Source organism: Exophiala viscosa, assembly GCF_022695815.1.
Source record: "Exophiala viscosa unplaced genomic scaffold EDD37scaffold_1, whole genome shotgun sequence".
NCBI classification, from domain to species: Eukaryota; Fungi; Ascomycota; class Eurotiomycetes; order Chaetothyriales; family Herpotrichiellaceae; genus Exophiala; species Exophiala viscosa.
In genome coordinates, this window is record NW_026944353.1 from 1,288,129 (window position 1) to 1,301,309 (window position 13,181).

The 13,181-nt window shown below is 51.0% G+C and overlaps 6 protein-coding genes across 6 annotated transcripts; 3 read left to right on the plus strand and 3 right to left on the minus strand.

Moving 5' to 3' along the window:
• Positions 1-54: 54 nt before the first annotated feature.
• On the minus strand, positions 55-1,555 carry EDD37DRAFT_603754 (26S proteasome regulatory subunit N7; the record flags this gene model as incomplete). The annotated part of the gene is made up of 2 exons (XM_062814679.1): positions 55-1,035; positions 1,088-1,555. The coding sequence occupies 2 exons, from the start codon at positions 1,553-1,555 to the stop codon at positions 55-57; spliced, it is 1,449 nt and encodes a 482-aa protein (XP_062674723.1).
• Positions 1,556-2,157: 602 nt separating this feature from the next.
• On the minus strand, positions 2,158-3,049 carry EDD37DRAFT_22179 (uncharacterized protein). The gene is made up of 4 exons (XM_062810419.1): positions 2,821-3,049; positions 2,649-2,771; positions 2,434-2,592; positions 2,158-2,385 (listed from the first exon to the last, which is right to left on the minus strand). Exons 1-4 carry the CDS (start codon positions 2,919-2,921, stop codon positions 2,274-2,276), a joined length of 495 nt encoding a protein of 164 aa, XP_062674724.1. The 5' UTR covers positions 2,922-3,049; the 3' UTR covers positions 2,158-2,273.
• Positions 3,050-3,472: 423 nt separating this feature from the next.
• On the plus strand, positions 3,473-4,910 carry EDD37DRAFT_22112 (uncharacterized protein). The gene is made up of 4 exons (XM_062810416.1): positions 3,473-4,230; positions 4,278-4,368; positions 4,419-4,503; positions 4,557-4,910. The coding sequence occupies exons 1-4, from the start codon at positions 3,649-3,651 to the stop codon at positions 4,807-4,809; spliced, it is 1,011 nt and encodes a 336-aa protein (XP_062674725.1). The 5' UTR covers positions 3,473-3,648; the 3' UTR covers positions 4,810-4,910.
• A 361-nt stretch (positions 4,911-5,271) lies between these two features.
• On the minus strand, positions 5,272-6,865 carry EDD37DRAFT_22118 (cyclin-dependent kinase 1). The gene is made up of 4 exons (XM_062810417.1): positions 6,489-6,865; positions 5,925-6,436; positions 5,703-5,866; positions 5,272-5,625 (listed from the first exon to the last, which is right to left on the minus strand). The coding sequence occupies exons 1-4, from the start codon at positions 6,523-6,525 to the stop codon at positions 5,352-5,354; spliced, it is 987 nt and encodes a 328-aa protein (XP_062674726.1). The 5' UTR covers positions 6,526-6,865; the 3' UTR covers positions 5,272-5,351.
• A 31-nt stretch (positions 6,866-6,896) lies between these two features.
• EDD37DRAFT_22458 (tyrosyl-tRNA synthetase) lies at positions 6,897-8,539 on the plus strand. The gene has a single exon (XM_062810452.1). The coding sequence runs from the start codon at positions 7,073-7,075 to the stop codon at positions 8,324-8,326; it is 1,254 nt and encodes a 417-aa protein (XP_062674727.1). The 5' UTR covers positions 6,897-7,072; the 3' UTR covers positions 8,327-8,539.
• Positions 8,540-10,624: 2,085 nt separating this feature from the next.
• Positions 10,625-12,706, plus strand: EDD37DRAFT_22469 (MFS transporter). Its single transcript, XM_062810457.1, has 2 exons — positions 10,625-12,461; positions 12,512-12,706. Exons 1-2 carry the CDS (start codon positions 10,806-10,808, stop codon positions 12,665-12,667), a joined length of 1,812 nt encoding a protein of 603 aa, XP_062674728.1. The 5' UTR covers positions 10,625-10,805; the 3' UTR covers positions 12,668-12,706.
• The last annotated feature ends 475 nt before the right edge of the window (positions 12,707-13,181 follow it).

Below are 13,181 nucleotides of genomic sequence, written 5' to 3' on the forward strand. Positions count from 1 at the left end.
TTATGCATGCCGCTCAAACCAGCCACCTCGAACTTCGAGCCAGTAGAGGTCCACCTAAGCTCTCTCACTTCCACGTAGTCTTACAGCCTGCCCGTACTTTTGTAGCTTGGTGATCAGGGCGTCACCTTGTTTCACAACATCTGCATATTGCTTGTTCTTGTCATCTGGCCGGGTTGTCTCAATAGTCCCTTGCACTCGGTCGATTGTGCAACTAAGGCGTCCAGCAGCGATAAATCTGGCGAGATCTTTATCCAGGAAATCCACACTGACCCCGAAGGCTTGTGCCATGGTCGACAGACCCACCACTCGATATGACTGTAGAAGTTGCTGATAACCTCGGAGGCGCATTTCGCGGACAAACCACGCACGATGCTCGTACAGGTAGCGGTCCTGTGTCAAGAAGCTCTCCTCCACCGCAGCCAGAGCAAAGAAGAACTTTTGGTAATGGCCGCCGTACAAGCTGTTCACCAGCTTGCCCAGCGACGAAACATCCACAGGCGCCTCGGTTTGCGACTCGAATGCTGAACCGGAACCAAGGGAAGCCACATTGACCAGACCAGCTGCACGCTCTGCCGTCGATGCAGACACGTCTTTCATTTCTTCGTCCTGCCCAGAAGCCTTCTCTTCATTGTTGCCCAGGATGGCTTTGATCTCTGGCGCATCAACAACCTTGGCTTTGAAGTCAACCCGTTTCAGTGATAGCGAACCTGCGAGAACGGCGTATACGATGAGCGACGAGTAACTGCAAAGCTCGTAGCTGGTAAAGGTGGACAGACTGTCGAGCAGGAGAGGCGCGGCGAGGTTGTAGGAACGAACGGTGAGAAGATGGAGGCCCTTGTATGCCTTTAATCGATTCCTTCGATCCCAGTCACCACCACTCTCAACGAGTATATTTGCGCGGTCAACCTGCTTTTTGACAAAAGCTTTGTCGTTGAAGAAGAGTCCGATTCGGATGATTGCCAGCACGATGTCGATTTTGGTCCCCAGAGGACCCGTCTTGTCGAAGACTTTCTCAAGTGCCTCTATAGCTTTGTCCTACACACGTATTAGCCGTCTGAACGATTGTCCCGTCGTGTATCTTGCTGACCTTGTCGCCCACTCGAGCCCAGAACTCGGCACGCTTGCTCCGGGCCGCTTGTACTTCTGTTTCTCCAGCCTTCTCTTCAGCTTCCTCTTCCTCTTTCTGGAAACCCTCCAGCTCTTTCTCGTTATCAGCTTTCAGCTCTTCGTAAAGAGACTCGTCCCAGGGGAGGATGCCGGATGGTACAGCTTTTCTAGGTGGTAATAAATTGCTCGACACGAGCGAACCTCTTCGGCTGGCAAGTCGGGGAGGTGGTGCGGTCGTCTGCGCTGTACTTTCGCCAATTGTGTTCAGCACGCCTTCTGCAGGATGGGCTAAGTGCCGATATAGTGGCGCCATCTTGTTGTCTTTGATTGCATTCTGGAGGTAGCTTAATGAGGTTGCTTGTGCAGTCTCTGGAGTGTTTGCGAGGGAAAAAATGTGTTGGGCGAGTACAAGGTTGGGATATTTTGTGAACTGAGGATCTGAGCCCATGTTGACGGTGTTGGGGCAGTTGATTTGCTTGTAAGAGTTTGAGGATAAGAAGGTCAATTGATTGTATGATTCTGTAGACACAGATGCATTCACGACTTTAAGTTAGAAGCCGCAGGAACGCGCAACCGACGGCCAGCCTGATCAATTAATGCCAAGCAATTCCGGGGGCGCCTTCTAGTTGGTATCGACCTAGGGCGCCCTCCTTTTCACACCATCACCAGAGTCCCTAGGAACCTATATGTTATCCTAAAGGTGATGATTCGACAAGGGACAGCATAAAAGTGACCGCACACGTCTTTGACGATCTATTTCGCTCGGGCTAAGCCACGCAGACGATGCCCTTGTGTCGAGCCCTGGTATCTGGACTCCATGGGGTCGATGATACAGTGCAGCACCTCGCGACTCTAGGTGACCACATGCAACACTCTTTGTTCAGTACTATTTCTTCTACGCTAGGCAGCCAGTTATGAGCGGCCTGCAACACCATACGAGGTACAGTCCTCGTTTCAAAGTCAGCCAAGGTGGGCACATGACTCCAGCCTAGCCTACAGCATTCTCAATTTGAGGATATTCAGCTCTCGTCCATTGAACTTCTCCTGCACCCACCGCTGCTCGCGGTGAGGCTGATGTTCTCGTCAAATACGGCATCTCTACGCCTGACCACATCTTGAGCTTTTGCTGCCACATTCAATTCTCAGCTCCCGATGCTGCAAGCATTTCAAGCATTAGGTGCTTCTCCGAGGATCAATCGGTCAGCCACATATCCGGTCGTGAAAGCAAAAACAGCTTTGTGCACAAGGTCAATGATCTGTTCGTTTACTGGCCATGTCCTGATGCCAATGTCAGCTTTATCTTCACTTGCGGACAACTTGTCGTACCATGGTAGAGTGCCAACACCAGTCGCGTTTTCGAGGGTCTGGTCGATGAGTAATCTCACGCCCATGAAAAGAAAACTGCCAAATGGTCCAACAATGCCATTGTATGCCATCAGGCCGCGGATCCCAGCAGCCAGAATTCCCTGACCCCAATGCATGGTACTTCACGAGCAATTCATGTCAGCTCAGTCTACGAGAACAGGTACAATGAAGCTCACTGATTGATCGCGAATGGCGAAGATTCATAGTTGAGATTGAACAGTCGCGACAGCGTCTTGCCTGGGACCTCCGAATTCGGTCTGTGAGTGAGGGCCTGCTCAGCTTTTTCGAATAGTGTCATACTGTGTATCTGTCAGCATATAATACTCGCATCTGACAATTGCACTTTACGTTGCAACCCCAACCACTCCGGCACCCATACCGATTGCGATACATTCTAGCAGTGAGAAGCGGATTTTTGGCCTAGCCGGGTTGATGTAGTGCTCAGGCATGTTGAATCAAGTCGGCTTGCTGTATTTGCCTCAAGTGATCAACCTGGAAACCGAAGTGTAACGCCAGAGATGTGGTATTAAACTGAGTTTCTTACTCAAGGCGTAATAAGGGTGATTCTTTGTCAGGTCCAACATGACGTTAAACCCCCGGAAGTCTGATCCGCAGCGATGAGGCTGGCTGTGGATTCAATTTCCTCTAGTTTCCTCAGTACTCGAATGACGTTCAGGCACCGGAATGCGCCTCCGATGTTTCTTCTCCGCGAATCTGGCAATCGTGGAGTAGCTTTATGCTATTTTTTCAGGCACGTCCAGCCAGGTGTCCGCACTTTTTCAGGCCGTCTGTCTCTCATTCGACGGGTATACCAGTACCTTTGATGCTATGAGGGCTACGTGAGGTTTCACAAATCGGGGAACTGTACAAGTCATGTTGTAATGCAAGATATACTCTCCGTACTTTAGTTGCTGTGGAGGCTGAGAGGATTTTGTCACAGATCCGAACAACTGGCAACCAAAGGTCCGGTAGAATGCAGGTATATGCTTGACTATTGGATAGAGTCCGTCACCATGACGACTCTCAGTTGCTTTACGTGTGTCATACTCAATTGAAACCAAGGTAAAAGTCTCGGAGTACCACCTGTCTCGACGACCTTCATCTACCTTACTCCTCTTCCCTACAAGACTCCTTCCTACTAACCACTACCCTGTCCTTGATTCACTCTGACCAAAAATGTCACGCAACATCTGCATCACCGCCGTCGATGGCCACACAGGGTACTCCATCGCTGAGTTCATTCTCAGTCATGATAACCTCAAGAAGAAAGTCGGCACTATCACCGGCCTTGCACTCAAGCCTCAATCCCAGCATGCCAAAGACCTTTCCAAAATGGGCGTCAAGATCGTGCCTCACAAGCCGGGTAGGATGAAGGAGATGGTCAACACTATGAAATCCACCGGCGCCGACACCGTCTGCCTGATCCCACCGGCGCATCAAGACAAAGTCGAAATCACTCAGGAACTCATCGAAGCTACCAAGCGAGCCAACATACCAAACGTCTGCTTCATCAGCTCCGCTGGATGCGACCTCGCAGATCCACAGAAACAGCCACGTCTTCGGGAGTTCATCGAGCTTGAGACCCTCGTGTTGGCTAGCAAAGGCGACACATCGACAGAGACTGGTCATTCGCCTGTCGTTATTCGCCCCGGATTCTATGCTGAGAATCTCCTGCTCTATGCCCCTCAATTGCTGGAAGAAAAGAGCATCCCGCTTCCTATTGGCGAGAGTCACAAATTCGCACCCATGGCCATCAAAGTACGTGTGTTTCCGACACACGCTGACATTGTCCTGACAAGAGGCAGGATCTAGCCAACGTGGCCGCCAATGTTCTGACCGGTAAAGGCAAGCACGGCTTCAGCGACAAGCATCGGGGCCAATTGATGGTTTTGACCGGTATGATAGCCTAATAGCTACGAAGCCCCCTCCTACTCACGCTCAAACAGGACCGTTGCTCTGCGCGGGCAAAGAACTTGCAACAGCAGCTAGTCAAAGTCTAGGCGAAGAACTCGAATTTGAGGACATCTCCGAGTACGTCGTCCACTCTCAGTGGTGCAAGGACACTTGCTAACATCCGTTCGCAGGAACGAAGCGAAGAAGGTCCTCCAAGCGCAGTCCGACTTGGATCCCTCTGAACTGCAATACCTCCTCGAATACTACTCGCTCGTCCGCGAGGGAAAGACCAACTACATCTCTACCACCGCGTTCCATGACGTGACTGGACAACACCCCCTTGAGCCACCGGAGTTCTTCAAGGAGGCTAGTCAACAGCTGAAAGCGCACGCGCAGAATGGAAAGAATGGTCACCAGAGCAAGAAGAGGAAGACCGAAGACTGACAGAGCCGTCTTGCGGGAATAGGGGCAATACAACAAAGTTGAAGCTTAGGGCGTAAGATATCTCGCGGGTTGGAAAGTTTCGCGCATGCATGTTGCATAGGGGCTACTTGTATAGTCAGGCTGAAGAGGCATTGTACAACAGAAAAAGCAGTGAGTTAACCCACAACAGGAGCCTATGTATTCTGCCTGCGTCAAACCGTGAATGCATTTTGTGTGCCTGGTCACTATTGCGCTTTTCGCACATTTTCCGCAATCCAGCTCCCGTCCAGGCACCGTCACCACTCACGATGAACCGGTTCGCAAAGAAGCAGTTGGTAGTCTCCAGGGACGCCTGTCACCAAAGGTCAACCTCGCTACAAGAGGACAAAATAGAAACGTCCTAGACCGTCATGAACACCATGTCAATGCCATCTTGAATCATTGCCTGTTCTCTAACCCAAGCCCAAGCCCAAATGCATAAATCATTCCATTTCAACGCAAGTCAAGTCCAACGCCGTTCGTGCCGCAGATCCCGTTGGGTGTGCTTTTAGCAGTCTAGCATCTCAATGGTAACCATTCGTCCGTGGCGCGCCATTTGTACGTGCCGAATACGCTGCAGAACCAGCGGCGAAGTATGGGTGATTGCAGGCTCCTTTGGCTGAGATGCGGTGTGCGGGATCGTACTCGAGCATGGCATCCAGTAATTCGAGCCCAGCTGGTTCAAGATTGGGGACTATCTTGCTGGTAGCTTCGCGTCGCCATTTAGGGAACGAGGTCTTGAAGTCGGGAAACGAAGTCACGCCTGGCCAAGTTGTCTCATCAGGGGTGCCGAGCAACCTAGATTAACATTAGCATCGTAGAACAGTTGCCGTGGACCGAGCTCTGCGTCGGGCCAGCCACTCAGAAAGACATACTTGAAGATCTTGAAGATTTCGTCGATTTCAGAATCACCAGGGAAAAGGGGCTTTCGAGTACACATTTCGGCGAAGATGGCTCCAACAGACCACATATCCACTCCAGTAGAATACTGTCGACCGCCTAGCAAGATTTCGGGTGCACGGTACCACAAAGTGACAACCTAGAATTGTTGGTCAATGACACGAGGGACAGAAAATACGCGATTTGGCGTTGCTTACTTCATGGGTGTAGGTCCTCAGAGGAACACCGAAAGCACGGGCAAGACCGAAATCAGCTAGCTTTAGGTTGCCTTCCTTGTCGATGAGAAGGTTCTGGGGCTTGAGATCTCGGTGCAGGATGCGGTGACTGTGGCAGTATCGGACACCTTCAACGAGTTGCGCCATGAACTTCTTGACCATGTCCTTGCCCAAGCCTAGTCTCTGCATATCCATGGTCGATCCCTCTGGGAGTGCTTTACCACGCCCGCCGTCTGACACGGGCAAGGCCTCCATGTATTTCTTGAGATCAAGATCCAGAAATTCAAAGACAAGGTACAGCTTGTGACCATCGGCGTGAACAATGTTGAAGAGACGTACGATGTTGGGATCGCTCATTTCTTTCAGTAGAGAGATCTCGCGGATGGCTGTGCTAGGAACACCCTCATCTTCTGCCTCCAGCCGGATCTTCTTGAGCGCAACAATACGTCCGCCATTGGAAAGATCCCGGGCTTTGTATACAACACCGTAGGTTCCTATTAGTGAGGGTAAGTTTGTGGTCAATTGTGCGGTGTGACCACCATTCACCTTCACCAATCTTTTCTATCTTTTGGTAATTCTCCATTTCGGTGTAATGGTTGCTATCGTTGCATAGAAGTGTGCTACAATGGTCACTTTCGGCGTCGAGGCCCCTGGAGGGCTAGGGGGAAGACAGGGGGTCTCTATTGTCTAGTTGCTGTGGACGAGGAATGAGAACGGCGGGAGAAAGGGTGCAGGTGAAGAGGTATGTGTTGATACAGTATTTTCTGAAGGTTCTGCGCAGAAGAAAGCAGTACAAAGGTTGTGCAGGAGTTCAAGTTGTCGATGTTGGTAGAGAGGGTAGTGGGATTGTTTTGTTTATTAAGTGGTGTTTAGTCGGATTGAACGCGTCTGATTGGCGGGTAAAGGGGGTGAATTGAAGTGCGGCCAAATTCTGCACTGCGCTGCGGGCAGACTGCGGGATGATGTTGTCCATGATCTTTTTTGACTCACATTCACATTGACTCAATTGTTGCTAACCTGTACAAAACTACTTCCTGGACAGACTTACTCTCGAAATAGACCACCTCAAACTTTGGCATTTTGCATCTGCGCTGGTCCAACGCACCTTCCTGACCTCGTTGTTTCCCATCATGGCTGGCAGAGAGTTGAATCCGCAAGAAAAGCTCTCACTCATCAAAGACCAATTACAAGAAGTCCTGCACGAAGACATCCTCGAGAATGTGATCCTGAAAGAGCAGAGACCATTGGTCATCTACTGGGGAACAGCTACAACGGGTAGACCTCACTGCGGATATTTCGTTCCCATGATGAAAATTGCACACTTTCTACGAGCCGGTTGTCGAGTCAAGATCCTCCTAGCTGATATCCACGGTTTCCTCGATAACCTCAAAGCGCCTATTGACCTGGTCAAATTTCGCGCAGAGTACTACAAATACATCATTCAAGCACTACTGAAGGCTGTCGGAGTCAGCTTAGAAAAGCTGGAATTCGTCTTGGGCTCCTCCTACCAGCTAAGCGCAGACTACACTATGGACATTTTCCGACTGAGCAGTGTGGTAACCGAACATGATGCCAAGAAGGCGGGTGCAGAGGTGGTCAAGCAGGTGGACAACGCCACACTCTCTGGCTTGATTTATCCCCTTATGCAGGCACTGGACGAGCAGCACCTCGGAGTCGATGCGCAGTTTGGTGGAGTCGACCAGCGGAAGATCTTTGCTCTTGCCCAGGAGACATTACCTAAGATCGGATACAAAGAGCGAGCACATCTTATGAATCCCATGGTGCCAGGTCTTGCTGGCGGCAAGATGTCTGCTTCGGATCCCGATTCCAAAATCGATATCCTTGATACCGCCGATGCAGTCAAGAAGAAGTTGCGTAAAGCCTACGCAGCATCAGGAGAGGTTGAGGGAAATGGTCTCATCTCTTTTGTGGAATATGTCTTGCTTCCAATCAGTTCCCTACGCGATCCGGAAGGCAAAGGGCGCTTCGTGTGCGAGCGACGAGAAGGAGAGGGAGAATCGTTGGTTTATCATGATATTGAGACATTGAAGGAGGACTACCGGATAGACAAGCTGACACCTCAGCTGCTCAAGGCAGGCGCTACTGTTGCTCTAGTCGACCTGCTGGCCCCGATCCAAGCCGATTTCCAGGCGTCGCCCGAGTGGCAGGAGATCGAGAAGAAGGCCTACCCTCCTGCAGAGCCTGTAAAGAAGAAAAAGCAGCCCAAAGATAAGGGTTCAAGGTACCCTGGCGGAGCAAACGTCAAGACTGATCCTGATGGTACGGTTGAAGGCAAAGGAAAGGAAGAGGTCGAGGTTGGCAAGACCGCTGGAGATGCCATGTCAAAGCTGGAGATCAATGGTGATGATGCTGCACAGGCTTGATGGTCCGGGGAATGCCATTCTCCTCACCTCACAACAGGATGAACTTGCAGACAATCTCACGAGCAGCATCTTGTCTAACTGCCACCGCCCAACATGAATAGGTCGCACAGATGCACACACTCGAAGCAGCTCCTTCTGTCGAAGTTTTAGCGCGAATTCTGGCGACAAGCTGAGTCTGGGCCTCGCCAGCTCCTAGAGAGGGTTCGACGACGATTGCATACTAGAGTAAGATCGGACGACTGATCCTGCGAGATCTAGAAATAGAAGGATTCCGCCGCTGTCTTATGAGAGCACAAAAGCATGACTGCGGCTACATCACAGCATTGGCGTACGGATCAGATCTCCCAAATTGTGACAAAATGGGATCGAAGAATCGAAGTGTCTGGTGACCATACCATCAATGATGACACTTGAACAGCCTAGGTTATGCATTCGACTTGTCGCCATGTGTCTCGGCGGTATTCTCGGTCACACTATTGTATTCCCGCACCGGCTACAGAATATCTCCCACTACCTCGTCCTGCCGCCTCATTTCTCGTGCGCCTTCAGCCCCGACTGCCAGTGTATCCGGGACGTATGCAGATCCTTAGCCCCAATCCTTCCCCCATATCTCCACCTTCGCGCGATGATGTGGATATGCATAATCGACTGGGGAATATTTGGTCTGGAAACACTGTATATCGTGACCACGCCTATCACGCCACGCATCGCTACAAGATGAGAAGCATAATAGTGCTACATGGCTGGACTGCTGCATTGCCTTAGTGGTGCGACACCTCGCAGCCACTCACGCAACCCATGATTAGTCGAGCTGGGCGCCAACCAAGACTCACTGCGTCTGCCTTACCAGCTTTCAATGAGATCGTCGGTGATCAGAGGCAATTAGGCTCGACGAGACATCGGATTCAAGCTCGGCGATTCTATCGTTATTCAACCCGGAAGAAGAAATGACGGCTCGCGACACACATAGATCTCGATGCAACAATCGCAGACCCCGCAACAGGTCGTTCGATTCAACGCTAAATGCATCGTACCATGGGAGCTTCCCCAGCGCCGGGAAAGGGCCCTGAAGTTGCGCAATACATGAGGAACAAAAGCGACCATTTCGCCGAGTACGTACATGAGGAAGATCCATTTCGGCTTGTGGAAGCGATCAGATGCCCATTCAAGTCATCTCATGTACAATCGCCAGGGTCGACCAGAATCCAGTCACCAAATGCAGAGTAGAAAAGCACGAGCTGTTTGCGTCAGTGGCAGACTCCCCCGGGATTGTGGATTCATTTTCTCCGCATACCCAGTATATTTGCGCTTGGGAAGGATTATCTTTGTCCAACCCCAGATCGACACAATGACGCACGGTCCCGTATAGGAAAGACTGCGTAGACTCCTTGGAGATGAGAAGCACGACCGTCGATACGAAGGCCAGCTCGCTGTATCACTAAAGGGTAGCCAGATCTCGGGTACCGAGGCGGCGAGAAGTCTCCACAAAAGGTGACACAGTTCGGATAGACAGCATCTCCCATGTCATGCGAACCACGGCATCAGAACCATTAGACCAGCATATATTTGAACAGGGCTGAAATCCTACCACAGCATCAAGGCCTAATCCTATGCCGTACTGAGCAAGCATGTTCTACCGCCTAATCTGAAACTGGTGGTCTCCAATCCAGACTGTGCCTTTTTGTTCCTGGAAGTGGGCTCGCCTACGGACTATGCTGGGGGTGCGGGGTCGGGACACTTTGATCAGCAGGCTGCGTGAAGTTCTAGACGGGTTTGACAAGCAGACCTCGCCAAATCTCGCTCAATTGAATGGATGTCTAGCTTCGTGGCGTCCAGGAGGAGGGAGTCCTTTTGCTGGAGAAGCTCCACCGGATACTCCCACGCGCAGCCTTTTTCGGCAGTGTAGGACCTCCCGGCCAACTGGCAAAGCTCGTCTTCTTTTGCTTCGGCTGTGTCTCCACACATTGGGGAAGACTTTATGCTTCAAGCTTTATGCTTGCGTTTCTGTCGTTCTGTCGTGCTGCCACAAGGTGCCTCGGCTGCTGCTGCTACTGGCCATCCAAAGCCTGACTTTCGGCCTTTCGCGAGAACATACGCTTAAATTGTGGCCGACTTGAAGGATTCAACCCAGCTATGACCTCAACTCCGTCAAAGACAAAATCATGATAGGTTGGTCAGGACGGTGGCATACTCTCCCTCGGCTCACTTCTGTCCGCTATCATAGGTCGACATCTACTTCTCCCACTCTCGAGTCGTGCGTCATTTATGTTTTGTTTGAATGTTAGAGCAGGACGATTCACTGTGACAGAGTGTATATAGTCACCCTCGACCCCCCGACTGAATGTGACTTCTCAACACACAATCTCCGGTCATAGATCTGTCTTGGGACTGGAAGATCGTCCATCACAGACCTGGCGGTGGTGTAGCTGATACTCTTCGGTCTGCTCCAACTACTACTTGGCGGCACGAGACTACAGCCATGAGTTACGCCCACGACGAGGAGAGCGGCCCCGGCCGTACAGGCCGTCACATGAGTGTCTCCCAGTATGCAGCCAACATGGGGGCTCCTACCTACGACACCACCCGACGAAGGTCGTCCATCGTCCCTGCCGCAGTAATTGGCGCAACCCAAGGCGATACTGTCTTCAACCAGAAGGATGACACCCTTCGCAAGATGTCCGTGGCTGTGCCCAATTTGGCCGAGCTGACTGCCGATGCTCAAACCGCTGCCAATCTCGAACGCCATATGGGCTTCGTGGAAGGGTGCAGACTATATCCCAAGGCGATCATGTTCTCCTTCTGTCTCTCACTTGCGGTCATCATGGAGGGATACGACACATACCTGCTTGGAAACTTTTTCGGTAATCCGGCTTTCCAGAAGAAATACGGTACCTTTGCCGGCGTCGTGGACGGCGCCAGAACATATCAGGTCACAGCTACCTGGCAATCTGCTCTGTCGAACGGCACTGCGGCCGCCCAGATCATTGGACTCTTCATCAACGGTATCGTGTCCGAAAGGATCGGTTATCGCTGGACCATGATCGGTGCGTTGATGTTCATCGCTTGTTGTATCTTCATTACCTTTTTCGCCGTCAATGTGAGGATGTTGCTGGCCGGGTACATCCTCTCTGGCTTGCCTTGGGGCGTGTTTCAGACTTTGACCACGACGTACGCTGCCGAGGTGTGTCCTGTACCTCTCCGACCATACCTAACCACCTATGTCAATCTATGCTGGGTCATTGGTCAGTTACTTGCTGCTGGAATTCTGAAGGGATTCGTCAACACCGACACCGAATGGGCATACCGAGTACCCTATTCAATTCAATGGATCTGGCCCTTTCCAATCGCCTTGACCGCATTCTTTGCTCCCGAGTCACCGTGGTGGTTGGTCCGTCACGGTAAACTCGACGAAGCTCGTGCCGCCCTGACCAAGCTCACTTCCAAAAGGAACACCGAATCCAACGTCGAAGACACCCTCGCCATGATAATCCACACCAATGAGCTCGAGATCCAACAGACCTCAGGTACCACCTATCTCGACTGCTTCAAAGGCGTCGACCTTCGCCGAACGGAGGTAACCTGCATTACCTGGCTCATTCAACAAACATCTGGCTCTCCGATGATTGGCTGGGGTACTTACTTCATGGAACAAGCTGGTCTCACTGCAGCCAATGCCTACTCGCTTGGTGTTGGTCAAAGTGCTATGGGCTTCTGCGGTACCGTCCTTTCTTGGTTTCTGATGCCTCATTTCGGTCGTCGCACCCTCTACATTTGGGGTCAAGTAGTCATGTTCATCATCCTCATGGCCCTTGGCGGACTTGGTGTCCCAGCCTTGTCGACTTCTATCGGCTGGGCATCTGGCGCATTGATCTTGATCCTGACCTTTGTCTACGACTTCACTGTCGGTCCGGTCTGCTATTCCCTTGTGGCTGAAATTCCATCCACCCGTCTCCGTATCAAGACGGTTGTCTTATCTCGAAACGTGTACAACCTCATGGGTATCGTTATTGGTACCCTTCAACCGCGCATGATGAATCCTACTGCCTGGGGCTGGCGTGGAAAGACCTGCTTCTTTTGGGGAGGCCTCAACTTGCTTGGACTTATTTGGACTTATTTCCGTCTTCCAGAGCCAAAGGTATGTCAAGGACCTGTCACGCAAGCGCACAGAAGCTAACAGATCTTTAGGGTCTCACATACGCCGATCTTGATGTTCTCTTTGAGAATCACGTCTCCGCTCGCAAATTTAGGGATGTCAAGGTTGATCCTTTCCGTTCGGATAATCTTGTTATCGTCCCTGATGAGGACAACGGCTTTGATGTCGCTGAGAAGAAGGGTTACTAATGGACCATTTCCTTCCAACAATATGTTCATGGTGTCTTATTGATAGCGGAAATCGATTCTAGCTGAGTATTTGAGCATTAAAACATCTGCTTGATGATCATTGAATGAACACCAAACTCCACGTTTGAACATACCGCCTTGAAACTAGACCCAATACTGGAATATACAAAATGTGCTGAAAGCAATTGACGAGTTGAGACCGTCATTAAATTATCAGCCCCTGTGCCTCCAGTGAGGAGGCTGTCAAGGCTTAACTTATTTATTAAGGGTTATCGAATGCCTTACAGTAGGTGTGCGCCGCCAATTATATAGCTCGCACTTGCCTACATTCTATGCTGTACTTCTACCCCTCAAGTTTGCGTAACTTCCATTGTTTCAACGGTTGTTGTTGTTCACCTAGTTCAATCGCGCCTGCCCTCGTGAGCGGCGGCAGGATACTTGCACATAGAGGTACACCCCGATGGTCACTGTTTGTAATTTTTTCTCTGGTTGCGCAGACTTTGCGCGTTGTGAT